The sequence below is a fragment of the Emydura macquarii genome, unplaced genomic scaffold (genome assembly GCF_026122565.2).
Source record: "Emydura macquarii macquarii isolate MOO-44397 ecotype Brisbane River unplaced genomic scaffold, CSIRO-AGI_Emac_v2 contig_968, whole genome shotgun sequence".
NCBI lineage: Eukaryota > Metazoa > Chordata > Testudines > Chelidae > Emydura > Emydura macquarii.
The window spans coordinates 5,430,285-5,457,392 of NW_027131105.1; the positions used below are offsets into that span (position 1 = coordinate 5,430,285).

The window sequence follows — 27,108 nt, forward strand, 5'->3', positions numbered from 1 at the left end:
CAGGGCAGGAGTGTGTGTATGTGCGCGCGCATCCATGTGTAGGCCCTTAAAAAAAAATCCAGGTGGCAAATAAACTACATAACAAATAAGCTCTTTAAATAAGCAACAAACAAACAAACAAATCCATCTAACGAGAGTGAAAACTAATTAACTCACTAAACTCCCCAAAACATCAAGGAAAAACAAATGAGTGTGGCAGGAGTCAGGACAGTTTTTTTTTTATGCCGATTTCTTAACCCCAAACAAAAGAAAATTAAAACAAAAATAATCCTGTTTTCTAAAAAAAAAAAAAAAAAAAAACAAGAAAATGAAACTCAGAGGGTTAAAAACCTGCCGATTTCCAGACGTATCCATCCAAAGCCGAAGCTGTTGTAAAGTCAGAGCCTTAACCAGCTGATAACGGTTCAGTAGGAGCCATCTGGAGTCGGTTTTGCTCACAACAGAAGGTCCCTTTAACAATTCTCATCTCTTCTCTTTTTTTAAAACAAGCATTTGAAGTTTGAAGGAGGGAGCGAGAGAGGAAGAGAGAGCGAGATGGCGAGGGGGGAGGGGAGTTTGCCAGGATTTGCTTTCTAAACGGCTCTCGCCACCTGGATCGCAGCTGGGACGTGGCTAATGAGCGGGGAGCCAGGGGCAAGTTCGAAGGCAGATCGATTCGATGGCGCTCCATGCTTCAGTCCCCTCGTGCAGCCCACAGATTTGGGTCAGCTGCTAGTGTGATGTTAACCTGGCTCATCCTTAGCCTCCAAACACATCCCGAGTTTGGACTCCCCAGCTAGCACCTGCCTGTGCCAGCCGGCATGGGCAGCGAGGCTGGGATCCCACTTCTAATGGGGTCCCCCTTGCCCCTCCACACCCCCGGGACCCACACGCACATTCATCTCCTCTCCCCTCAACACAGTGCCCCTCCCTGTATGCCCCCACAAATTCCCTAACCCCCATGAGCCCACCAACATCTCCTCAGGCCCCCACCAACACACCTCTCCCCCACGCAGCCCCCGTGCCCCCCACAAAGCCCCTCAGTCCCCCCACAGACACACCTCTCCCCCACGCAGCCCCCGTGCCCCCCACAAAGCCCCTCAGTCCCCCCACAGACACACCTCTCCCCCATGCAGCCCCCATGCCCCCCACAAAGCCCCTCAATCCCCCCACAGACACACCTCTCCCCCACGCAGCCCCCGTGCCCCCCACAAAGCCCCTCAGCCCCCCCATAAACACCTCTCCCCCACGCAGCCCCCGTGCCCCCCACAAACATCCCCTCAGCCCCCCCACAAACACACCTCTCCCCCACGCAGCCCCCGTGCCTCCCACAAACATCCCCTCAGCCCCCCCACAAACACACCTCTCCCCCACGCAGCCCCTGTGTCCCCCACAGAGCCCCTCAGCCCCCCACACACACACCTCACCCACGCAGCCACCGTGCCCCCCACAAACATCCCCTCAGCCCTCCACAAGCAGCTCTTTTAACTCCACTTCCTACACAACCCTCCTCCCCTCCCCGCACCACAACCTGCCATGGATACAGCCACTCTCACCCCACAGCCACACACACCTCCCCAGCCCTTCCCCATACACAACATAACCCTTCCCCTCATAGACGTATCCCCTCCCCACACATACCTCCCCAGCCCTTCTCCCCATGGACACATATATACCCCCTCCCCACACACTCCCCCAAGCCCTTTCACACTCCCCAACCCTTCCCCCTCAATACGTCTCCCCTCCCCACACAGACCTCCCCACCTTTCCCCCTCTTAGACACATACCCCCTCCCCACACACCCCTCTTTCCTCATAAGCATGTACCCTTCCCCCAGGCCGTCCCCACCCACACGCCCTGCCCACAGACTCCTTGGTGGGCAGGTGGGTCTCGCTTCTTCCCCTGCATTACCGACCCCCTGCAGCTGCATTGCAGCCTGCTTTCCTGCTATGGGGGGGAGGAGGGGCTGTGAACTCCTGAGCCAACCAGTTCATGCCCCCCGCATCTGCCCCAACACTCCTTCCCCATTATCTGGCCAGACCTGAGCATCACCCCTAGAGGGGAAGGGCCCTGTGTCCCATTCCCTGCCTCCATGAGCCAGCCCCCCTACACACACACGTTGGGGCCTGACCAGAGCTGGTGCCCCTAGAGGGGAAGTGCCCTATGTCCCATTATCGGCCAGAGGGGACCTAACAATTCAAAGGCCTGCCTTGTGCCCAGCGCCTCTCTCTGCCTGCACGTCTCTCTCTCCTTCTCCGCTCACTCTGTCTCCGTTCCATGCAGGGTCGGTGAACCCAGGAATTGGTCCCAGGGGTTGGGGGGATAAGAGGGTGCAGTGGGGGGGGGGGAAGGTAGGTAGGTAGATAGATGGAGGAGTGAGTATGGGGATGGCTGGATGGATGGAGCAGGGGGTAGGGATGGAGGGGGTGAATGGATGGAGGGATAGATGGAGGGATGTTCAGGGGGTTGGATGGAGGGGGTGAGAGGTTGGAGGGGTGGAGGGGTGGGGGATGGAGGGATGGCAATGGTGGGGGATGGAAGGGGGCTGTGAGGATGGGTACATGGCAGGTGTAGGGGATGGATGGTTGGAGAAATGGGGGTGGATGGATAGATAGATGGAGGGGTGTGGGGATGGATGGAGGGGGGACTGGATGGGTGGCTGGGGTGGTGAATGGACGGAAGGGGCATGGTTGGGGGTGGATGGAAGGAGTGGGGGGGCAGAGGGGTTGACAGACCAAAGCCATGTGCAGATGCGTTAGGAGCCGGTGCAGGGGTGAGTGGCTGGCAAGGAGTGAAGCGGGCGGAGGAAGTGAGAATGCAGGGGACGGGAGGGGTGTCGCCATAGGCCCCAGTCGGCAGCGGATGGGGGCTGTCACGGGGACCCCTGCCTTCCGCAGCCCTTGGCTGGCTGGCTGAGCTCTGCCTCGCTCCTGGACTGCCATTCATTCAGGAGCCTTCTTTCTGTTTATTCTTCTCCACCTCTCCCCCATCCCACGACTCCCTCCCTCCCTTCCACCATGGTCTCCAACGCTCCCTCTCTCACGGCGCCCTTTATCCCTTCCCCACCTGGCTCCCTCGCACCCCTGTCCTGGCAGGTCGACAGCTGACAATATTTAACAGCCAGGCCGCCATCAAGATCGGGGGCCGGGATCAGGGCCGCCCCTTCCAGGGCCAGATCTCGGGGCTCTACTACAACGGGCTCAAAGTGCTGTCCCTGGCGGCTGAGAGCGACCCCAATGTGTGGGTGGAGGGGAACCTGCGGTTGGTGGGCGAGGTGCCCTCCGTCATGACCACTGAGACCACAGCCACCACCCTGCTGGCCGACATGTCTACCACCATCATGGAGACCACCACCACCATGGCCACCACCACCACGCGGCGCGGCCGCTCTCCCACCATGCGCGACAGCATCACCCAGGTGAGAAGGAGGGAGGTTACCAAGGGGGGAAGAAAGATGGGGAGGTGAGGGGGGGTCTGGTACCCGGGGGAGGGGAGATGGGAAGGTTCGTGGGGTCTGGTACCCTGGGAAGGGGAGGGGACATGGGAAGGTGGGGGGGGACTGGTACCCAGTGGAGGGGAGATGGGAAGGTTGGGGGGTGTCTGGTAACCAGGGGAGCTGAATGAGAATAGGGAGGCAGGAAAGCTGCTAGGGGGCTGGGTGGAGCTGGCTCTCTTATCCCTGGTAAGTCCTATATCCCCATCCCCTGTGCCCCCCATCCCTTTGCCACACACCCCCCCCCCACCGAGCCAGCAACTCCCAAGTAAGGCAGGGTGCAGGCAAGATGCCAGGGTGTGGGTGATGGGCTGGCTGGGGCCTGTGGGGTTGGCTCTCCTATCCCAGGTATGCCCTGTATCATCTCTCCCCTGAGCTGGCATCTCCCATGTAAGGCAGGGGGACAGAATGTGAGATGCCAAGGGATGCCTGCAGGTCCAGTCTCCTGTCGCTGTCCCTTGCCTGGTCTCTGACCTCTGACTCTGGTCTCTATGGACATAGACCCACAGGATCGGGGCTGCACCCCCGGCTTTGGGATGATCTCTCGGAGGAACCCCTTTGATGTGCCAGGCCCCAGGGCTCTCACTCTTCCTCCAGGGCGGGCCATGTGGCCTCCCCGCCTGCTGATACCAACCCTCTGGGGCTCCAGCCCTCCTGCTTCACCCCTGAGCTCTGCCCAGCGAGTCCCACTGAGACAGGCTCCTGGCAGAGCCTCGTCCACCCTGCAGGGACTGATGCCCCTCGAGCAGCAGCCCCAGTGCAGTCGGTTTATTGGTCACCTGGCGCCAGCACAGGCAGCCGGGGCGTAGCACAGAGAGCTGCAGGTGAAAGCACAGTCCGCTCTGCTCAGCCCAGAGCCCGGCCAAGCTGGAGTGAGCCCGGGGTCAGGCTCTGTCTGTCTGTCAGACCTCCTCCATCCGTTCCCAGGTGAGAGCTCCCAGCTGTCTCCAGCAGCCAGCGCTTCTCCCCCAGCTCTCACCTCCCAGCCTTTGTTCTCCAGCTGGGGTCTCCACGCAGCTTCTCTGCTGAGAAGTGGGGAAATCCATCCCCCCTGGGTCCTTGGCTGCTCTAGGTGTCTATGGCCTGGTGACTGGGTTTGTCAGTCTCTTCTTCAATATGCCATTGATGTGGGATTGGTCGTGGCCAGTCTCTTTTTAATGACTCCTTCAGTCTGAGAACACAAGATGACATTCATACCTATATCTCCCAGTCTGCCTTGAGAGCAAATAGTCCTTTCTTCCCCATGGGGTAGCCATGCAAAATTTAGGGGAAACGGGCGCACACAGGATTCGTTCAAATGTTATAGAAGTGTCAGGCCTCAGGCAGACCTTTACCTCTCCTGTGGGCAGGGGGATTTTGAAGTTCTCTCACTCTGGTGGCAACGCCCTGCAGATGAAGCATGCTCTGCACATGTGCTCCCTTGGAAGCCTGTGCCCAGAGATCCACAACGCCTGGACAGCCTGATGAAACCAAAGTGGTGTGCAGCTAGTAAGAGGTTCAATGCACTGGAGACAAAGGAGGTTTACAGTCTGCACATGCGTTTATCTCGAGCTTGTGTCTACACTGGACACTAACAGAGGAAGTGGGTGAATTGAAAGTGGATTAGCTATTTCTGATTAACTCTTTGTGGGGACACAGATACAAATCCTTACCAGCCTCTTCCCCCTAGAGGGCAAAGTAGGCAGGGCTAGCTTCTCCAGACGCACACCCTGTAGCGTGATTTGGTCCACCTTTAAGCTCTGCAAGGATTTTTTGTTCTCCTGGGTCTGCCTTAGTCAAACCAGGCTGGTGGAAGACAGGAGCCAGAATCATCAGTTCTACCAGGCATGGTGTGTTGTCCCTTAGCAAGTCGCGAATGTTTTTGGGGAGCGTTGGCTTGCTGGAGCCATTCTCTGCCAACCCGCTAGTGACTCAAATCAACCTGTTCAGTCAGGCCAGGCAGGAAACAACTTTTCTGTCCCATGGGGCTTTTGGAAATCTCATATGTTTGCCCCTGGACAACAAGTCAAAATCTGAACAGTTTTCACCAACGAGGAAAAAACATCAGTTCAGGTCAGTGGAAATGGTTCGTGCAAGGAGGGAGATTCTGGAACAGCCTCGCAATTGGCACATGGTTCTCCTGTTTGAAGATGAAACTTGTTACGTTTCTATGATGGAGGTGACTGTGATAGCAGGGGCTGGGCTCTGTGACCCAGGGGTCCCTCCCAGTCCTATGTTCCTGTCATTTTTTATTGGTTTTTCTTCTTTCTTTAACCTTTGTTTGGGATGAATTCAGTTTATTTTGAAAGGAAGAGTCATGTTGAGCCCAAACCCCTAATCTTTTCATTTAAAAAATGTCGACAATTTTGAAGCTTGTTTTTGACATTTTTTTGAGTGGGGAATTCATCGGAACCACCCATTCCCCAAGGACCCATTCAGTTTTGACGAATAGGTTTTTGGGGCAATAAAACGTTTCATCAACGCGTCCCTGACCAACTGTAACACTCAGCCGGGCAAAGGCTCACATTGCAAAGCCTGATTAATAGATTCCAAGGCCAGAAGGGACCATTGGGATCATCTAGTTTCACCTCCTGCACAGGACCTCGCTGAATGAATTGCTGGGCGAACTCGGGCAGATCTGTTAGAAAAACATCCCAGTTTGATACCCTCAGTTCTTGGTAAGGCAGTGCCATCCCCCTGCCAAGTCACCATACAGTAGCCATACATCACAGCCCTGTAGCCCTGCTCCCTGAGCCAGTGTCTCCTGGGAATAGCCCCGAGTCAACCTGGGCCGGCCCTCAAGGACAAGGTACACCAAGGGCAGGTGGCATGAGCCTAATGGCTTCAGTTCTTTGGGGTGAGGGCAGTCCCTGCAATCACAGTGGAGCAAGCAGGGGCCAGGGACTGGAAGAAAATGGGGGAACGGGATTTAAAACCCCTGAATCAATTTCTGGGGGAGGCATTCATGTCTATTTCACACACACAACTGGAGTCGGGAATGGGCTGGAAGAGGATGGAGGGGAGGAAGGCAGGACCTCGAGCTGGGGAGGAAAGCTGAGGAGATGGGCAGGGCCTGGGGCTGTGAGGTATGCAGGGGGCTGGAGAAGGATGGAGGGGCAGAGGCTGGGGGACAGGGCAGGATGTCTGGGGGCAGAGGCTGGAGCTGGTGAGGATGGACGGGTGGGGGCAGAGTCTGGAGGAGGATGGCAGGGGGAGGCCAGGGGCTGGTGCTGTGCTGCCTGGATCAGGGTGTAGGGTGTTATTCATCTCCAGGGTCACCCTCCCCAGCAGCAGCTGCTGCTGCAGCAGCCACAGGATTTTTCTTCCTTATGCCCATGTGTATGAAAAATAAAAATTGCTGACAAAGTCATCTTCCTGTTGCCATGGCAACTGGAGCGGTAATTAGACCAGCCTGATTTCCCATCCTTGAGAGAGAGGCTGGGGGGTAGGTTGGAAGGGGATGACTCAGAGATGAAACGCAGGGAGTTTAAAGGGGATTCTATTTGCAGTGGGTTTTTCTGTCCTCTGGCACCCAGGCGCCCTTCCGGGGAGCATTCTCTGCCTTGCCGGGGGACCTGAGGCACGAGGACGGGGCAGTGGCTTAGCCCCACCACAGATGAGAAGTGAGCTGGGCAGAGAGGAATAGAACCCGGGAGTCCTGGCTCCCAGCCCCCTGCATCTCCTTTGCCTCCCAGAGCTGGGTATAGACCCTAGCAGGCTGGACTCCCAGTTCTTTGCTCAGTCCACTAGGAGGTGCTGGATACGAACATCTCCATGGCCCAGGTTCCTCTGAGTTCTTCCATCTTTGGTGGTCTCCAGCTCCCTCTTGTTTGGGAGCAGGGTGGCTCAGAGCTGAGCGTGGGACCCCTGGGGGGCTCCCAGGGCTGAACCTAGGGGGACAATGCCCTCTGTGTATAGAACACACACTGACCTTTTGTTGTGGTGCTGGTTTGCGGTGAGGCTCCATGCATCCATGGCGCAGGGGGACAGCAGGGCCGTGGGGCTCAGGGGGGCAGCAGCGGGCAGGTGCTGGACAGTTTCGTGGAGGGGATGTTGAGTCTCATTAGTTGGCTGGGGCCAGGCCAGGATGCTGATGGGATTAATGCACCGGCTGAACCCGTTAAGAAGGGATTTGTGGCTGCAATGAGGGGCCAGCACTGGGCACGGGAGCACTGGCACCAAGCCATGAGGAGACCAGAGATCCCTCAACAGGATTGCCCTGGTGTGTGTGTGTTTCTATATGTGGTGACAGCCACTGCCCCTCCACCCCCAGTGATCAGGGCCTCTGGAGGACCTGGCACTGCACAGACCCAGCAGCTGAGATCAGGGTTCCTGTTGCACTGGACAGAGCACAGACCCCTCCCCACCCAGAGAGCGGGGTCCCTGTCACACCTGGCATTGCAAAGACTCAGCAACTGAGATCAGGGTCCCATTGGGCCAGGCACTACACAGGACGCCCCTCCCCCCCCCAACCAAGTGCAGGGTCCCATTGGGCCAGGCTCTGCACAGACATATAGTGAGAGATGGTCCCTGCCCCAAAGAGCTTACAAGCTGGAGGCACAGAGAGCAATGGAGGTGGAGAGTCAAGACCTCTGGGTTCTATGCCCAGCTCTGGGAGGAGAGTGGGGTCTAGTGGTTAGAGCAGGGGGCTGGGAGGCAGGACTCCGGGGCCCTATTCCCAGTTACCTCTGTAGGGCACATGCTGTGGAAGGTCTGGCAGAATGGCAGTGAGGACGCGGCCATGATCACTGGACCCCGAGCCCTGCTTCTCAAGGCAGCCCGTCTGGACTCTGGCACCTGCAGGCGGGAGCAGGGCTCGCTTCCCCTGCTGCTGTTCCTTGGCATGGCCAGGCCCTCTTGACGCGCCCACATGGGCACCAAGCGCAGAGCCCTCCGCAGAGGCAGCACCGTGGAAGCTGGCGGCGCTGCATTGAGTGCAGGGGATGAGCGTCCCCTGCGGAGCCCTGGCGGCTCTGGAGTGCCCCCAGCACTGCCTGCCCCAGACCCCCCGCAGCACCCTGCTCCCGCCTGCCTGCATTGACTACAAGGCAGGGCGCCCCCTGCTGACCTCCCACCCCCACAGCACTCAGCGGAGCGGGGGAATCGCAGCCTGCTGCCACTTGCCGTAAGTCCTTCCCCACCTCAGTCGCTGTTTCAAGCGGCCGGCGGCCCACGGGGAAGCGGCTCGAGAGCCCTGGAGGAGCTGGTTGAGAGCACTCGAGGCGGAGAGCCCTTGGAGGCGTGAGTGTGCTGTGGAGAAAGCCGGGGGCGGGGGGCTGCGTCTGCCATTGGCTCCAGGGGAACCCAGACTGGAAGGGTTAAGGAACAGCTGGGGGAGGGGAGAGTCCCCCACGGGCCTGGATATGCCCCCCCTTCTGTGTCCTCACCCCCTGCGTTCCCTGGGCACCTGTAAAGAGAAGCCCGCTACCAGCCCCCCAAAAGCCTCTCAGGCTTTAGCTTGGAGCAATGGCTCGGGGGCCATGGGCTCCTGGATGCCCCCTGCTATTCAGCAATGGGGGTCTGCCTTTGAAGAGCAGGAGCGGGTGGGCTTATGGGATGTTGGAGGAGAGGGGCATGTAGGGGCGGTTAAATGGAGGAAGATGGGGGGGATCAGATACAGATGGGTAGGCATGGACCAGAACAGCTGGATGCAGAAGAGGCAAGGATTAGACACAGGTGGGGGGGAGGGGGGATGATCAGACAGCTGGCTGTGGAGGGGAGGGGCAATTAGATACAGCTGGCTGTGTGTGTGTGTGTGTGTGGGGCGGGGGGGGAATTAGACACAGCTGGCTGTGTGAGAGGGGGAATCATACACCGCTGGCCGGGGGTGGGGGGAATCAGTCACAGCTGGCTGTGTACGTTGGGGGGGGGGGAAGGGTGTGAGAAATATACCCAGGTGGCTGAGGGGGGGTGATCAGACACAGCTGACTTAGTGCAGGGGTGAGGATTGGAGGCAGCTGGCTGCAGGGGAGGGGCTGATCAGACACAGCTGGCTCCATGTGAGGGGGTAGGTCTGGGTTGCAGGGGGAGCGGTATCTCTCCTTCTCCCCCCACCCTCACGCGCATTCTGCAGTGCCTCCACATTGCCAATCTCACTGCTGTACTGGGCCCTGATTGATTCCCTGCCCCGGGGTCCCTGTCCAAGTCTTTGTTATGCTAATTCCGACACACTGAGCATGATCGCGCAGCCAGCTCCGGAATACTGATTGCCGGGAGCAGGCCCCTCCCTCCCACACCACATGGCACCTGCATGGGGAATAGCTGGGAGTCAGACCAAGCCAGCCCAGTAGCCTGCTGCCCCAGATCAGATCAATGGGTCTAGTAGCCTGGTGTCCCCACCTCCCTGCCACCCCAGTTCAGACCAGTGGACCCAGCCAGCACCTGGCAGGGATAAGATTGGGGGCCCATTGTTCTGGGTGCTGCATGGACATGGACAGACCCTGCCCCAAAGACGGTGGGGGGAGAGGAGGCAAGGCAGAGGCGTTGGAGGGGGGGGATGAATCATTTAAGAACAGTGGCAGAGCCACAGATAGAAGCCACAGCTCCTGTCTCCCATTAGGCTCCCTCCTCCCAGAGCCAGGCCGAGAACTCAGGAGTCCGGAGTGTTAGTCCAGTGTCTACCCACAAGGCCTCCAGACCTGACCACGGCTGCTTGCCAGCCACGCCGTGTGTCTGACCCAGCGGGAACATGCGGCAGAGTCTCCCCCTTGCTTTGCCTTGCACCAGGCTGTGGGAGGCTCAGGCCAAGTCTACACTACAAGGATGGGACTGGCCTGGCATAGCCACGTGTGCCAGCATAACCCTGCGGCGTACCAGCAGCCTGGCTTTGCCATCAGTGCAGGCACCCTGCCTCCCCGAGGCATTCGTCCCACTATGGGCTTAGGAGCGTAGCTGTGGGGCTCAGGGGCGGGGTTCACATTCCTGAGCTCTGTGGCTGTGTCAGCCTAAATTTGAAGTGGCTCCCCAGCCTCTGAGAACTGGCTTTGAGGCATGAGGTCCTCCCGTATGTGATGGGGAGCAAAACATGAGAGCGTGTGAGGAGCGCACAAACCTGGCTGGTTCAGAGTGTGAGGACCGGTCCACAAGCTCCTCCCCCTCCAGGTTGGCCGCAGGCTCGGGGGTTGTGTGCGGGGAGAGCGCTCCCTCCACTGCCCCCTGAGCTGTGCTCTCCTCTCTCCCCAGAACACAGATGACTTGTTGGTGGCGTCAGCTGAGTGCCCCAGTGATGATGAGGACCTGGAGGAGTGTGAGCCCAGCACAGGTGGGTCCTTCTCTCTGCTGCTGGCATGTGTGGGTGGGGGGCTTCTTCAGGGGGCACCGGACACACACCTTGACACACTGTCCCCCTACACTCCCTACACATGCACACCGTGGCACAGACACACACACCCTGGCACACAGCCAAATACTCCCTATACACACCCTGGCATAGTCTCTCCTATACTCATTACACAGATTCCACACACACATGCATACCCTATGCACACACCCACTGACACACTCTCACCCCTACACACACACACACACACACTCCTACACACTGACATGCGTACTCATACCCTATACACACACATTGACCTACACACACTGACATATAGACTCATACACCACCTACCCACATTGACACACACATCACAACAGACACATTCCTGCACGCACTGAGGCACACACACAGTTAGGTGCACTCACACACATGCACCAAATGGACACATTCACCCCCACATTCCTGTGTATGCACACAGAAACACATGCACAGGCACAAGCTTCTGCACACACACTGACACACAAACTCCTGTTCATGTGTGCGCACACACACACCTACACAATCCCCGTGCACACAGAAACCCCTTTGAACTCACACACTAACACCCCTTGTGTGACTTGACACATTGTTACGCGCACACACTCCTATGCACACTCGCACAAAGACAGCCATCCCTGTGAACTCACACAGCTACACACTTCTGTGTACATTCACACAAAGGCAGCCTTATGAACTCTCATAGCACTACACACACACACAGGCACACCCTTATGGATACCTGCACAGAGAGACACAACCCTATGAACTCACAAACCACTACACTTTCATCCCATGCATACTCACAAATAGAGAGAGACACCTGTGAACACACACAGCTACACACCAACACACACTGCTGCAGACACACACACCCTGATTCCCCCATAAACTCCCTGCCCCCAGTTCTATGCTGCCTCAACCCACCACCCTCCCCATTGATCATGTCCTCCGTATCACACCTGTATTTAAAGGCACTATCCTTGTACCTCTTAGATACCCCAGGGCCTGACTGGCCCGACACAGCCAGTCCCTGGCCTCCAGCCTCCTTTGCGGTCCCCTATACCCCTCCCCTCTCCCAGCACCTGTTCTGGGATTTACAGGACCAAAAAATTAGCTGGAGCCATCCCTCCCCCATGACACAAATCCAAGCCCAACTGGAAATAGAACCAAGGAGTCCTGGCAGCCAGCCCCCCCTGCTCTAACCACTAGACCCCACTCCATGCCCAAAATGAGGTAGAGAACCCAGGAGTCCTGGTTCCCACACACACACATCCACACCACTGTTCTAACCACTGGACACCACTCCCCTCACAGAGCCAAGGGTAGAACCCAGGAGTCCTGGCTTCCAGCCCTCACTGTTCTAAACACTAGACTCCATTCCTCTCCCTCCACATAGATTCAGGCCCAGCTTGTGAAGCATCCCTTTACTGCCCCTTTTCCCATCTGCAGACTGAACGAAAGGGCCTTTAGTAGTTCAGGCAACATCACTGTAGACTGTTGAGGAGCTGCTGCACCCCACCCCAGAGGTGGCTGCATCTCAGCACTGGATGGGATCCCTGTGTAAACTGCCCCCATGCTGCGCTGGGAGTGAGAGAGCCCTGTATGAATAGCCAGCCTTCCCAACTTCAGAGATGGCTGCCTCTCTGCACTGAGTGCTAAACCTAAAAGGCGGGCGCCCCCTCCTTGAGCAGGCGAGTTTTGCAGAAAGAGGGTGAGTCTTTACCTCTGGCTTGCTGGGAGATGGCTGCGCTTTGAGACCCCGTTGGCCGTGATGTCATTTGTGCTGCAGATTGGGGATCCCCAGGGAGAGGTACCCCAGGGAGGCGGAGAGGCTGGTGTCCCAGGCCTCTGAACCTCACCCCCACCCCTCACAAAGAATGGACGATGCAGCAGGAGGCGGAGGGAGGCAGTGATGAATGGGATCTTGGAGGACTAGTGGGAGCTTTGATTGGCTCCAGCTCGTGTTGCCAGGCTGAAGGGATGGAAAGTGTCAGGTTCCCGACTGATCTCAGGAAATTCTGCCCCCTCACCAGACCACTAGCCGATGGAACTCACTGCCACATGATCTCCCCAGGAGTGAGAGCTTAGCCATGTTCCAAAGAGGGCTCAGGACTTTGGACAGATACTGCACTGTCCAGAGGTGGAATTCAGCGTAATAACCAGGGGCTGTGGAAGGAGCTGAACTCCGGCTTCTGCCTCTTCCTAGTGGGACCAGGAGATACCTGCCCTGGGGCAGGCGGACCCATCGCTGCAGGGGTTTTTGCATCTGCGTTGGAAGCAGCTGGCACTGGCCACTGTGGAAGATGGGATACTGGGTTAGAGGGGCTGTTGGTCTGATCCAACATGGTGGGGAGGTGGGTTATTGGACTAGAGGGGCCCATTGGTCTGATCTGGAGTGACAGGAGGCATTGGGTGCTACCAGGCTAGAGGGGCTCATTGGTTTGATCCAGGCTGGCAGTGCGGAGCATACTGGGCTGGATGGGCCCGTCGGTCTGATCCGGGGTAAGGGGATGGAGAGGAAGGATGATCCAGTGGTGGAAAGACGTGGATTCAGTTCCCAGCTCCAGGACAAGAGCACCCCCGATTGAGCCATCCACCCTGCTCCCTGCAGCACCACACCCCCTAGCATTCTGCTGGGGTCTGTGCTGACTGCGAGGTGAGCTTCCCAGCCCCGCGGATTTGTCCTGTCACTCGCTCCATCAGAGCAACGACCCAGCTTAGCCAGTGGGAGCCACTGTCTCGCGCCGGTTTGTTCTGTTGCGCCAATCCCCTCTGTGCCAAGTGCTAAGATCTGCCAAGATCACAGCCAGGGTTGTTATGGCCAGAGGCACAGAACAGGGAGCATGGAGCTGAGGGTGGAGTGAGGAAAGAGCCATAAATCCAGGCAGAGTGAGCAAAGAACCACATCCATGGGAGACACGGCGTTAGCTGCGGGCAGCACCCTGCTGTCCCTGCAGAAATACTCCCAGCCACAGACTGAGGTGGCTTTGTGTCCTCTCTAAATGGAATGGAAGTCGCAGCATGGGCTAGTGGGGGTAGCTTTTCCGCTCTCATTGACCCCCCCAGGATCCATGCCAGTGATTGCTCCTAACCCCTTCCCCTCCGCCTCACTCAGGCCCTGGCGGGGCATGAAATTTACACCATTTCCTCCCTGATGGAGAGCAAAGGGGGACTTACAGGGGGATTTATGAGCCTGGAAGTGGAGGAAGCCCTGGTGCTGCACCAGGCTGATTCATTAGCTCCAATCTTTATTGTCCAGGGAGCACCAGGATCCTTCCATGCGTGTTTATCTCCTGCGTCAGGGATGAGTCGGCTTCCCCCATTGTGTGTGAGATTCCCCAGAGCCGAGGCCGTGGCAGGGAGATCTGCCCCCTGCGCACGCGCACACACACAGGGCCCCACCCCTGCCAGCGTGCCTCCCCCTGCCCCGGAGGGACCCTGCTTAGTAGGGCCAGCAGATCTGTCCCATTCAGTCTCTCTGCCAGCCAGGGGGCTAGTTTGAGGCATGCTGAGATGTGCCAGACTCATGTCATGGCAGGCATTGCGTGGGCGTTGGATGGGAGATGTTGGTTGCACAGGTGCTCTGACCCTCTCTGGACAGAGGCTGTAAGTGGTTCAGCAGGGGGGTGTTTTCACACTGGACTCAGAGTTGATCCCAGCTTGGTGCTGGGGGCACAATCAGCAGAGGCGTCTCTCCCCTCATAGTTAGTGCTGACCCAGCATGCCACTAGGAGGTGCTGTGCTACAGGAAGCAGCATGAGTGATTCAGTAGGGGGCGCTCACTGGAGTCAATGTAGCTACTGATTTACCCCAACTAAGGATCTGGCCCATGGCCTAGTTTTCAGAAGCACGGCTCCCCTTCAATCCCCATTACTGTCACGGGAGACTCAGGTCCCCTGTCACAATATCCCCACTGCTGCCAATTTCCAATGCACCATTTCGCTGGAGCACACAGCTGGAAGGGCACAAAGCCTAGCTGCATTCCTTGGTGCATTTACAGAGCACCCACGCACAGCTGGAGCTGCGGCAGGCACATCTGTAACCTTCAATCCTGCCGTTGGGCTCACACATGGCTGTAACCAGCCCTTGTGTATATCACAGCAGCAGCTAGAGGCTCTGACCAAGACTGAGGTCCCCTTTGTGCCAAGAGCTGGACACACCCACAGTGAGAGACAGGCGCTGCCCCAAAGAGCTCACAGTCTGAATAGACCAAGGGCAGGAGGAGAAGCAGAAGCACCAAAAGGGGAATGGACTGCCACGAGGGCAATGACAAAGCTGGGAATGGAACCCAGGAGTCCTGCTCCCAGCCAGTGCTCTACCCATTAGGCCCTGCTGCTGCTCCATAGCAGTCAAGTAACACATATCCTGAGGAGATATTTCTGTGATAAAACCCTAGATCCCTTTCATTCTTTGCCCATCTCCCTCTGTATTTTAGCTGGCAGTACCCCCTGACTGCAAAGGGTACCATACCCACCTGTATAACTGGCTTGCAGTTCCATGTCTATGCAATGGTCCTTTGCACAGCTACACTGCCTGGTGTCTGCCTGCGAGCCACTGATACGCAGCACACCTCTCTGTGGGAATAGTGACCCTCTGGGTTCCCCCTCTATTCTTGCCTTCGAGGTTCATTCACATCTGTAATTAGGCTAGCACACATCTGTGCTGTTAGGGCACCACGCTTAGTGTGCATGCACAAATGCCATACCCATACTGCTCACAAGTGTGAGTCCACGCACACATGCATCCCTGTGGAAGGATCCTGGAGTGCAGGATCAGGGCCCTATTTTCAGCAGGAGCTCACCCCCTCAGGTTGTGTGACAGGAGGCATGAGATGGACAGACCTCCCAGGGGCTTGCTACTAAAGACTGTCAGGGGAAGATGATCCCCATAATCAAATCAAGCAGCAGTGCCTGGAGGTTACAACTGAGATCAGGTCCCCGTTAGGCCAGGTGCTGCACAGACAATCCATGCCCTGAGGAGTTCAGTCTGACTAGACAAGGGGGGAAGGGGAAACAGACATCAAGAGGGGAAGGACTATGCCCAAGATCAATGGCAGAGCTGGGAATAGGATAGAACCCAGGAGTCCTGACTCCCAACCCCCTACCCCCACTCTGACCCTCCAGACCCCGCTCTCCTCCCAGAGCTGGGCTAGAAGCCGCCAGTTCCCGGGCCTGCCTTTGACACCAGCCCCAATGTCAATGGGGCGAGCCGGGCTGCGCTCCCCACTAAAACAAGGGCCTAATTAGCCGCTCCCCCGAAACGCTGGCCCTCCCCGGGGAGGTGAGTCATTGCTGGCGCCTCCTTTCTTCTCCTCCTCACGTAGCGAGGGGGCCGCGGCGATGCGGCTTCTCTCTTCTCCGGGATCAAAGGCAGCGCGGCTCCTTTGTGCAGCGCTCGCCAAATGTTTCCAGCAGCATCACAATAAACCCAGCGGCGGGGCGGAGCCGGAGCCGGAGCCAATGCACAGCCCAGCGCGGGCTGCTCGTTAAACACACGCACCTTCCTGCAGCCTTTAATGAACGCGGGGAGCGGCAGCGCTGGGGGGCACTAAGTTGGCTGCAGCCCGTCCCCCCTCCCCCGGATTCGGGGTACACGCTCCCCTTCCCTGCCCCCAGGATCCTGATCCGGAGTGACACTGACACAGCCGCCAGTGGGGCGGGAGGGCAGCTCAGAGTTCTCAGAGGTTAGAGCAGAGGGCTGGATCAGACCAATGTGCCCATCCACGCAGGGGTCACTGGGGGCAACCAATCAGGGCTGCTGCAGGAGGCAGGCCGAGCCCCCCCCTTTACCCCCCAGCAGAGGACTCTGTGAGTTGGGGAGGGGAGGGCAGAGAGAGTGTAGCAGCTTGGTCAGCTCTGCTTCCCCTTTTGCAAACAATGGGCTGGCCCACTCCCTTTCCCCCCTCTTCCTGCAGACAATGGGCCAGCCTACTCCCTCTTCCCCCCTCTTTTCCCACAAACTGGGCTAACCTGCCTCCTCCTAGTCCTTCCCCACCCTATAAATAATGGTCTAGCCTGCCCCCTTCTCTCCTGTAAACAATGGGCTGGCCCATCTCCTTCTCCCTCCTCTCCTGCAAACAATGGGCTGGCTTGTCCCCTCGTCTTTCTGCCCTACCTGCTGCTGGCCCTGGCCTGGGTGACAGCCTGGATGAAGAGCCCCTGGGCTGGAAGCCGCAGGAGAGCACAGGTGCAATGGGGGCGGGGCAGCTCAGCAGTGGGATCTGACATTAGCAAATGCAATGTTGGGGTGCAGGGAGAAGCCAGGAGCTGCAGCCCATGAGGTCCTTCAGCAGCAGGCCAGGAGCTAGTGTTGTTGCACCATGACTGCCCCAGGGCAGGGGCCTCTGGAATCAAAACAGAGACCATCAAACAGTGGAGAATCTTAAAATGCTCTCCTGGTGTTTTGGGCCCATCTGGTGGTGCTTGAACCCCTGGAGTCTATGGGCTTGCAAGGTCTGAGGGCAGGGTTGGCTGCTGGCAACTACTCACCTCTTATCCATGCTGCCCCCAACCCAGCAGCCACAGCTACCGGGCCAGGCTTTGCCATGTCAGCTTGGAATTCTTCACACGTAGCCAGCTGTGCAGAACAGCCCATCCCCTGCCAAGGCAACTCAGCACATGGACTGGTATCCCTGGGACTGGGTGATACAGTTTCTGCCCTCCCTGCCACCCTGGGTCAGACATGTGGGCCCAGCCAGCCCGGTATCCCCCCTTCTCCCTGCCACCCTGAGTCAAGGCCCAGCCAGCCTGGTATCCCACTTCCTCCCTGCCACCCTGGGTCAGACCCAGGGGCCCAGCCAGCCCAGAATCCCAGTACACCCTTTCATACCAACGGTCCAGCAAGGCTTCTAATAAGCAGGGTCCATGGGCCCTTTCAGCCCAGTGACATGGCTACATTCACTGCACCAAGCGTATGGGCCTAGGGAATGAGGTGGTGACTTCCATTACTGATCTGTCCAGGCGTGGGAGGGTGGATTCTCTGTCAACCACGGGAGGCTTTGGCATTGGCATGGGCGACTGCAGAGAGAAGCTCCTTCCCTGTTATTTACTGCTGCCTTTCAAACCATAATGCAGCCCCCGACTCTGTTTTCCCCAGCTGACAAAGAATGCAGCTTTTAATGATATCGGGCTAATGTACGTGACTCTGAGCTAGATGAACGATAGGGATCTCTCATCCAATGCGGAGATGCAACTGCCTCTGGTGTGAGGCATGGGGGCTGGTTATGCAGGGATCCCTTGCCTGGTGGGGGGGAATGTAGCTGCCTCTTTGGTGGGGAATTGGGGGGCCTGTTTCTACAGGGATCTCTCACCCAGTGGGGAAATGCAACTGTTTCTGGGGTGGGGCGTGGGAGCTGGTTATGCAGGGATCTCTTGCCCACCATTAAATTGCAGCTGCCTCTGGGGTGGGGTGCAGGGGTCATTTATATAGGGATCTTTCACTCAGTGCTGAGATGCAGCTGACTCCCTATTGCTAATATACACCACTGCTTGCAGCACAGCGCCCCCTAGTGCTGCATTGAGATTAATACTGACCTTGAGGAGAGAGCACCCCTTACTGAGCTCCCACCCCACTCCCTGCAGTACCATGCCCCCTAGCAGCTCAGGTGCAACCTCTGCGAAGTGCGCAGCAGCACTCAAGCAGTGCAGAATAAGCAGGAGTGTGTGTGTGTGGAAGCAGAGAGAGAATGTCATACAGCAGAATATTCTCATGACATTGTGTAAATCTATGGGATGGCCCCAGCTTGATAGAAATCACAGGGCAATGAAAACAATTCAAGACTTGGAAGGAGAGGAGGCTGGAAAGATCAGGAGTGTTTAGCTCAGCAAAGAGAGAGGGGATATACTAGAGAGGTCTAAAAGGATGGATGGGACATAGACAGCAGGGATCCGCTATTCACCTTCACTCACCATTCAGGAACCCCCAGTGAAATTCCTGACAACACACGTCAAGTGACTCCATTTGTACATTGCATCATTAACCTGTGGAACTCCTTGACACATGATGCCACCTGCACAAAGAGCTCGATAGTTGTGGGTCCCAAGCGCTGCCTCTGGAGCTGTCACTTCACCCAGTGTATTTTCCACCAGCCAAGATTGGCACCTACAGTCTATTGTCTCCACCACCAGTAGGCAGGACTGTCCCCTTCAGTTTATCTCCCCTCCAAGTTTTATCCTTTTTTCCTCTTCATCCAATAACCTTTAATTTTCCCCCAAGCCATTCTCCCCCTTCCCCGTGCCTTTTGCACTTATTGGGTACCCGGAGTCCAATCTCATGCCACGGTGATCTCTTGTGAGCTTCCTTCATAAACACACTCCGTCTCCACTAAGATAATTGACCCAACATTGTCTCCCCCTCGACACACCATGTCAGGTCGCCGCTCAGAGGCCCAGGCTTGTCGGAGGGATCTGGCTAAGCAGTGTTTTGCTTACACAGCACCCCCTGCCGGAGGGGGCTCTGAGAACGCACAGATCCGTTTAACCCGCATCGCAGCCTTGTGAAGCAGGGTCACCCTAATATTCCCCCTACTGTGGGGCACTTTAGACCTGGGAGCTCACAACACTGCATGGAGCTCATTCAGCCTCACTCGCTCCCCTGCGGAGTGGTCATGTTATCTCTGTTCTGTTGCAAATGAAGGAGCGGCTGAGTGAAGTGACTCGCTGGCAAACCAGCAAAGAGATGGCGATAGCCGAGCTGGGAATAAAACTCAAGACTCCTGACACCCAACCACCCCTGAGTTAGCCACTAGTCACCACTCCCCTCCCAGATCCAGGAAAAGAACCCAGGAGTCCTGACTCCCACACCACTAAACCATTGCTTCTGGTTGCTGTGTAACTCTTTCCCCTTCCACATTAGCTGCTTCCCCAAAAGCGGAGCAGAGTTTGGTCTATGAGCCATAGAAGATAGTGGCTGGGTCACAACCCCCCCTCCTATGACAGCGCCCTCTGCTGGTGTGGCTACATATGCAGGTTTCTGAGCCCATTGCATGGGTGCTAATAGCCCTACCCCTTCAGACAGCCAGTAGAGGCTTGGCCTGGGGATCCCCAGTGCCCCAGTTCTGTCCTGGTAGGCAGTGCCATCACTGTCTGACACAGCACCACTACGGCCTGTGCTGTATGAAGTGGCTGGGAGGTGGGTGCCACTGGCCTCTACTGGGAGGAATCAGAGTCATGGCTTTGTGTGACATAGCCCCCGCACAGTTAACAGAGAGTCTCTTTTAGCTCCGGTGGAGGGGTGGCTTAGAGGCAGGAGGGTTGGGAGTTCTAATCCCGCTACTGCTAGGAAGGTTGGTGCAGCTAGGGCGCCCTTGGCTTTGGCATAATCTCATTGAGAATCTGAGGAAACTGGGAACCAGCGGATGGCAATGGCACATATTGGGAATGGGCTACCAAACTCCTAGAGCCCTCATCCTCAGCAGCGCCGTAGGGCTCTGTTCCCAGCTCTGGGAGGGGAGTGAAGTCTAATAGGTAAAGCAAATGGAACTGGCTGTCAGGATTCCTGGTTTCGATCCCTGTTGGCTTCAGTCGTGCTAGTTCTGTCCCTTTATTGGCTTTCTTTCCAGTTTCAGTAGAGAGAGGGCCCAGCCAGCTGGTGAAGCAGCAACTGAAAATATAGTTATGGATGTGTTTTTTACAATGTGTATTTGCCCAACACACACCCACCAAATTTACAACCACAGCAAAGGACCAAAGTAATGTGCAGTATTATCCTTGTCATTTCAGCATCAACTTTGGTTGCCAGATGTTTAAAAAAAGGGGGGGCGGGGAGGGGGGAATGGAAAATGCAGACAGACAGAGTTGAAAAATGTGTCTGGTTGGGGGCAGGGGAAGATTTTAAAATATGCAGAACAAGAAAGGAAAATGAATCTAGATAGAAGAGAGAGAAAAGAAAAGAAAGAAAGAAAGAAAATGCATCTAGATGGAAGGACCAAAGATTAATGAATCTAGAAAGAAAATGAATAAGGGAAAAAAGGTAGATACATTAATATAGAAAGAAACAGAAATGAATCTAGATAGGTGGAAAGAAGGAAATAGATATAGAAAGAAAAAATGAATCTAGATAGAATGAAAGTAAAAAAAGAAAATGTATCCAGACAGAAAGACTATAGATGAATTTAGAAGGAAAGAGAAATTAATCCAGCTAGACAGAAAAAAGAATATAGATAGACACAGGAATGAATGTAGAAAGAGTATAGATAGAAACAGAAATGAATCTAGATAAAAAGAAAGAAGAGAGATAAGAAAATGTGTCTAAACAGAAAGGCTATAGATAAATTAATCTAGAAAAAGAGGAATGAATCTAGTTAGAAAGAAAAAATCAAGCAAGAATATAGACACAAATGAATCTAGAAAGAGTATAGATAGAAAGAGAAATGGATCTAGATGGAAAGAGAGAAAGAAACAGAGAAATGAATCTAGCAAGACGATTGAAAAGGCGAGTGGTAGAGAAAAGAGATGTTAAAAAAAAAAAAAAGAAAGAAAAAGTTGTTTTTTCTCCAAAAAAACATTCTTACCTAGTTTTCTTTTTTGTAATTTTTTTTCTTCATGCTAAAATCACATGGCCAATTTGTTGATGTAAGTTGATTGAATTCTGTGGTTTGCTCTCTTATTTTTAAAACAAAAAGAAAGGGAAAAAATGAAATGAAAGAGAGAAGGAGGGGAAGAAAAAGAAATGTGAAAAGCAATTTGTAATCAGGGTTTTTCTTTTATTATTAGTTAATTCTGCTGTTTGAAAATCTGTTTAATTTTTTTGCATTAAATGACTAATTTCTTTTTTAAATTCTTTTTCTTTAACTTTATGATTTCTCTAGACTTTGCTGTAAAAAAGCTACAGTTTAAAATGAAAAACAGTCGTAAAGATTCGTTTAAAAAGCAGCCAGAGATTGGGGAACGAGTCTAGTTTTAAATTCAGTTGATCAGTTTGATTCAGTTTCTTGTGCCCAAATGTGGCAGGTTTTCCTCCGGTTCGTATTAACCCATCTCTCCTTTTCTGTTTCTCTTCCCCCTTTATTTCTCTCTGTTCTAGGAGGTGAATTAGTATTGCCCATAATTACCGAAGATTCCTTAGACACCCCACCAATTGCCACCCGGTCTCCATTCATACCCCCGCCACCTACCTTTGGCCCCTTCCTAACCGTAATAGAAGCCACCAGAGACACCCTAGCCCCTTCCACCAATCAAAAACCCCCGTGCTTAGCCGACCAAGAGGACAGCGATTGTGAAGAAGGCATTGAGGCCTCCGGTTACGCCTCGGGTGAGGTCTTCGACTCCAGCCTGCCCCCTACTGATGACGAAGATTTTTACACCACATTCCCCTTGGTAACAGATAGGACCCTGCTGGCCAGGCCAGATGGAGCGTCTAAAAAGTCCCAAGGCTTCAGGCCCAACATTAGGACAGGCGTGCCGGCTTCATCCTCAATTCCCGAGCTCCTGACCTCCACCGCCTCTCCCGACCTGGTCCGTAACATCCCCGCTGGCAAAATGAACAATCGTGAGGCCCCCAGACCCCACCCAGACCAGCACCCCCCTCTGCCCACCTCTTTTGAACTCGACAACCGTAACAGGCATAAGTACCCTGGTATAACATCTTCCCCCAATTTCCACAATCTACCCACAGCTAACCCCACCGGCTCGGGGGAGAGGGGTCCCCCGGGGGCTGTCGAGGTGATCCGCGAATCTAGCAGCACCACGGGGATGGTGGTTGGCATCGTGGCAGCCGCTGCCCTGTGCATCCTCATCCTCCTCTATGCCATGTACAAGTACCGAAACCGGGACGAAGGCTCTTACCAGGTGGATCAGAGCCGGAACTACATCAGCAACTCGGCACAGAGCAATGGCACGGTGGTGAAGGAGAAACCCACCTCTGCCACCAAAACCCCCAGCAAGAGCAAGAAAAACAAGGACAAGGAATATTACGTGTGAGTCTCTGCCCCCCCCCAGCCCCGCCTCCCTCCTGTCCCTCTGGTGGCAAGCACGAGAGAGAGACGATTGCAGGGTGAGACCGGCTCAGATCATGCCAATCTTTGGATACAAGAGACCAACGAAACCTCCCAGCCTTTCTTTCTCTTCCCTCTGCATCACAGAGGCAATCAGTGGATCCTGCCCCCCACCCACACCCCGCTCTGGTTTCAAGTCGTTCATTTCCCCCTTTTTTTAATTTTTCAATTCATCCCCACAAATTAATAATGAACGCCCCAAAATCAAAATCACACTCGCTTCCCACCCCTTGCCTCGGATTTCTTCAGATCTTGCGGGTTTGTTTAATTTGTTTTCCTTTTAGCAAATGAAATCGGGGAAAAGAGCAGGGCAGGGGGTGATCAAATCACACACGCCATGGTTAGACGTTCGCATCAGAAATAAGCGGCCGCGCGGAGAGAGAACAGAAAATGAGAATCCGAGGATGGGGGAGTTGGATTGAGGAAGGCTCCGGAGCTCCCTAGATAAAGCTGAGCCAGGATTTTGCCTTCAAGAGACAGAGATATATTTATATATATACACACGTACGTGACAGCTGATTCCCCCCTCTGTTATCCCAGGAGGTTAGAGGCTTCCTCTTCCGGATGAAACTGAGTACATCTCCCCACCCCTTTTAGATCCCTCTCCCATGCCCTGTTTGGAAACAGGAATCCAACTGGGATACAAAAGATTTGATTTTTCTCGTATCAGCAAGATTCCGACGCGGAGCAGGATACAGCTGGATCCAGAAAACTTGGCTGGGCAAAGATTTTGGGGGTGAAAAATCGATCTCTCTCGGAATTATTATTAAAACAAAATAAAAGGGGGGGTTTCTTTAATTATAACTGATTTTTTTTCTCTCTCTTTGTTAATGTGTCAGAGTCTTGGAAATGTGTGGAGTAAACTGAACAAAACAAACAAAATCACGAACTCTCGGGAAAATAAAAATCAATCCATTAATAATGATGATGGTAAATAAAGCAGTTAACATGGATCTTGTCCAGCTATGGAACTGGTCGGCCATTCGGCTCTCTGTAGTAACACAAAGGGAGGTCGGGTTCGAGATGGGATGGTGTTGTTTTTTGTTAAAGCAACAGCTATGGCAGCTGAGACTGGCTTGGGGGTACCAGTTTGTGGGGGTGGGGGAGATGGGAAAATATATACGATGTTTCTGTTTTGTTTTCTAGGGGATTGACTACATAATTTCTTTCCCCCATGCCTCCCTTGGTTCCCCCCCCCCCTTTTCTCCATATCAAGGTGCTATTGTGATCATCCTTTAAGTGTCTTCTCAGAGCATGTTGCTAAATTTTATTGTCCTTTCAAGGTGTCCAGAACGGGGCTTAAGCAGCTGTTGATGGGAATTTGCAAATGGAAGGTGTGTGCGCGGGGGGTGGGGGGAGGCATTGGACTATTTCCTTCACCTCAGTTGTCATCCCCCCAACATTCTCCCCTCACCGGGGGAATTGAAGGCTTTTCAAATGACTATATATAAAGAGAGATCTACCTATCTATCTATATATATATATAAATATATATATTATATAAAGTATATGTGTGGACAGTTTAACACAGAAGAATCAAGGAGGGTTTGGAAGGACGTTTTAAAAAGAGGTAGAGACAAAAAATCTCCCTGCTGAGGCATGGTTGTGGCAGGGGGCGTTGCAGGTAGGGTACCTGGGCACCGCTGTGGGAGACCAACTCCTGTCTTGGATCCTCATTCTGCAAGACTCCTAGCCCATCTCTCTGCCTGTGAACTGGCCTGTCAGGTTGGTGCCACAGGGCCTTGCTCTCTCAGGGGCTTTCCACTGGGGCTCAGCTCCATCCTTCCCACTCATCCCTGTTCGACACCTATCTAGCTCAAAGCGTGGGCGTCGTCCAGGCGAAGCCAGTAGGGAGACAGTGGAAGGGAGATGTGGCAGAATGTTGCCCAGAGGTTCCTGCACCTATGCCACAACTTGCGGCCCCACTAAACCACATCTGTTAGATGATATAAAGCCCTCAAGGGAGGCAGAATCCTCCACAGACCCTGGGGAACGGCTCTAAAATGTCATTCCTCATCTCCACCATTAAAAACATGCATCTTATTGGAGCCAACTTCCAGCCATCAGATCTCATTGTGCCCCATGCATCTGCCAGATCTAGCATCAAACTCCTTTTCTATGTGGCAGTATCATTAATAAAGCGAAGGGGGCTGTGCTGGATTGGGTTGGGGATCTCCAACCCAAACAGGATCAAGCCCATCGCCAGGAAGGGGTGTGTGTGAGCAATTTGGATTGGAATTTTTTCTTTCAAAATGATAGGATGCAGGTGAGACAGGCACTTCGCTTTCTCAATCCTGGTAAGGTTATTGTAAAAACCCCTCTACTTAGATGCTAAAATGCCAAAAGGGGCTAGCAGCGAGCTTTTGCAAATGAAATTTAGGCTCCAAAATCACCTAGACACTTTGGAGAATTTTGGCCAGGGTGACATTTGGTGGGCATCTGTCAGCAACCTGGACCAGTGCATGAGCCAATGTTCTGTATTTTTCTCTTAACTAGAAACAAAAACAAACAATTTTTTTCGTAAAGACGCAGATGATTATTGCCGTTTCCTTCGTTCCAAACGTTGCCACTGAATCTAACTGTCTGCAGGGTGAAGGAGGGGGATTTCTGGCTGCCTGTCTCGGAGTGTAATGAACATTATCAAATGTAAATTAATTTGTACATTATTAATATTTTATTTTTGTTTGGGGGAGGGGCTCGGGCAGAGAAATGAAGGTTGCAAACACTATTTTAAACATATGACACTCTGATAAATATCCTCTTTTTAAAATAGAGAGCTTGGTTTATTTTAACAATATAATTCCCAATTTTTTTTCCTTTAAGGCATTCCAGTTGGGGAGGAAATAAATTTTTAATTCATTTTTTTCGTATCCTTTTTGTTTGTTTGTTTTTTAAAGAACAAAAAACCTCTTCCTGATTGTTTTGGGGAAAATACTCTGTGATTCTGCATATTTACCCTGTAAACTTCCTGTACTCTTCAATGTTACTGTAAAGTGTTACCAATTATGATGAAGTCAAAAAAAAAACCTTTCAACCCATGTACATTATCGCAAAGGGGAATACAACTGATTCTATACTTCGTACAACTCTGGAGTTCTAGTCCTCATTTTGTGTGGGCAAAACGGGCCGAGAGATGGTCACGGGACTGAGCTGTGCATAGGAAACCTAGGATCTGTTTCTCCATTGCTCTGTACCTTGTCTATTGGGGGTTATATTGCAGTAGCATCCAATAGAGTGGGGCCCTGTCAGGCTGGGTGCTGGGCTGAGATCAGGGTTCCTGTCACACCAGGTGCACTGATCCCAACCGAGATCAGGGCCATTGTCATGCCAGGCACTGCACCACCCCCTTTCCCCTCCAACACACACACACACACACACTGCTGAGCATGACTGGGGCCCCCTTGTGCCAGGCGCTGCACAGACCCTCCCAACCGCGCTCGGTGTTCCCACTGTGCTGCCTGCTGCACAAACCCCGAGACCAAGGTCAGGGACCTACTCTGCCTGGTGCTGTACAGACCCTAATGGAGACCAGGTCCCCATGGGGCTGGGCGGGCGCTGCACAGATACATGGTGAGAGAAGTCCCTGCCCCAAAGAGCTCAGTCTAACTAGACGAAGGGTGGGAGGGGAAACGCATCAAGAGTTGGCGAGACGAGCTCAAGGTAAGTGACAGAGCCGGAGTGCAACCAGATATCCTGACTGCTACTCACCCACTAGAACACATGCTTGTCTACCTCCTGGGGTTAGATTCTGCAAAGCTCCCAGCCCCTGAGATGAGCAGCGCGCATCCCCAAGAGCGCTGATGCTGGGACAGGAACTGAGCTCTGGAAATCCTCGGGCCTGCTCCTGGGCTTTGAGCTCGCTGGAAAAATGCCACCCCTGCAGCATCGATCCAGCACAGCTCTTTGGCAGCTGCTTCTCTTGAACCAAGCAGTGAGCCCCACCTGGGCCAGTGGGGTGGCACAGAGGGGTTGGTGCAAAGCGCATGCCGATGTGCTTGCCTGGATCAGGGCCACGGTGAGCATGGACTGCAAGTGGGTGCTGCCGTTGGCGCCGTGCCCTGCTCAAACGGCACATGACGGTGCAGGGTGGCGGAGAACGGGGCTCAGCTGCTGTTTCAGGCACAAAGGGACCCCTGGGGTCCTCTAGGTCAATCTGCTGCTGAATCCCAGCCAGAGACTCCAGCCAACAGTTCCTGTGCTAGGGTTGACCTTGGGGCTTGATCTCCAGGGTACGGCCCCAGCACTTTAGACCTTAGATCCACCTCCAGCGTCCCGGTCTGGAATGGGCAGAAAGACCTTGGAGGAACGCCGAGCTCCCGGCCACCAGATCACCGTGACGCAGCAGGAGCCCAGGGTAGATTG

The 27,108-nt window shown here is 54.4% G+C and overlaps 1 protein-coding gene across 1 annotated transcript in view; it reads left to right on the plus strand.

Moving 5' to 3' along the window:
• The window catches only part of NRXN2 (neurexin 2), a 278,572-nt gene extending 252,501 nt beyond the window's left edge, over nucleotides 1-26,071 (plus strand). The window contains exons 19-21 of the mRNA XM_067543925.1: nucleotides 3,075-3,397; nucleotides 10,634-10,712; nucleotides 21,777-26,071. Coding sequence (XP_067400026.1) covers nucleotides 3,075-3,397; nucleotides 10,634-10,712; nucleotides 21,777-22,672 — 1,298 coding nt within the window. The 3' untranslated portion in view covers nucleotides 22,673-26,071. The remainder of the gene's footprint in view (nucleotides 1-3,074; nucleotides 3,398-10,633; nucleotides 10,713-21,776) is intronic.
• Nucleotides 26,072-27,108: the final 1,037 nt, after the last annotated feature.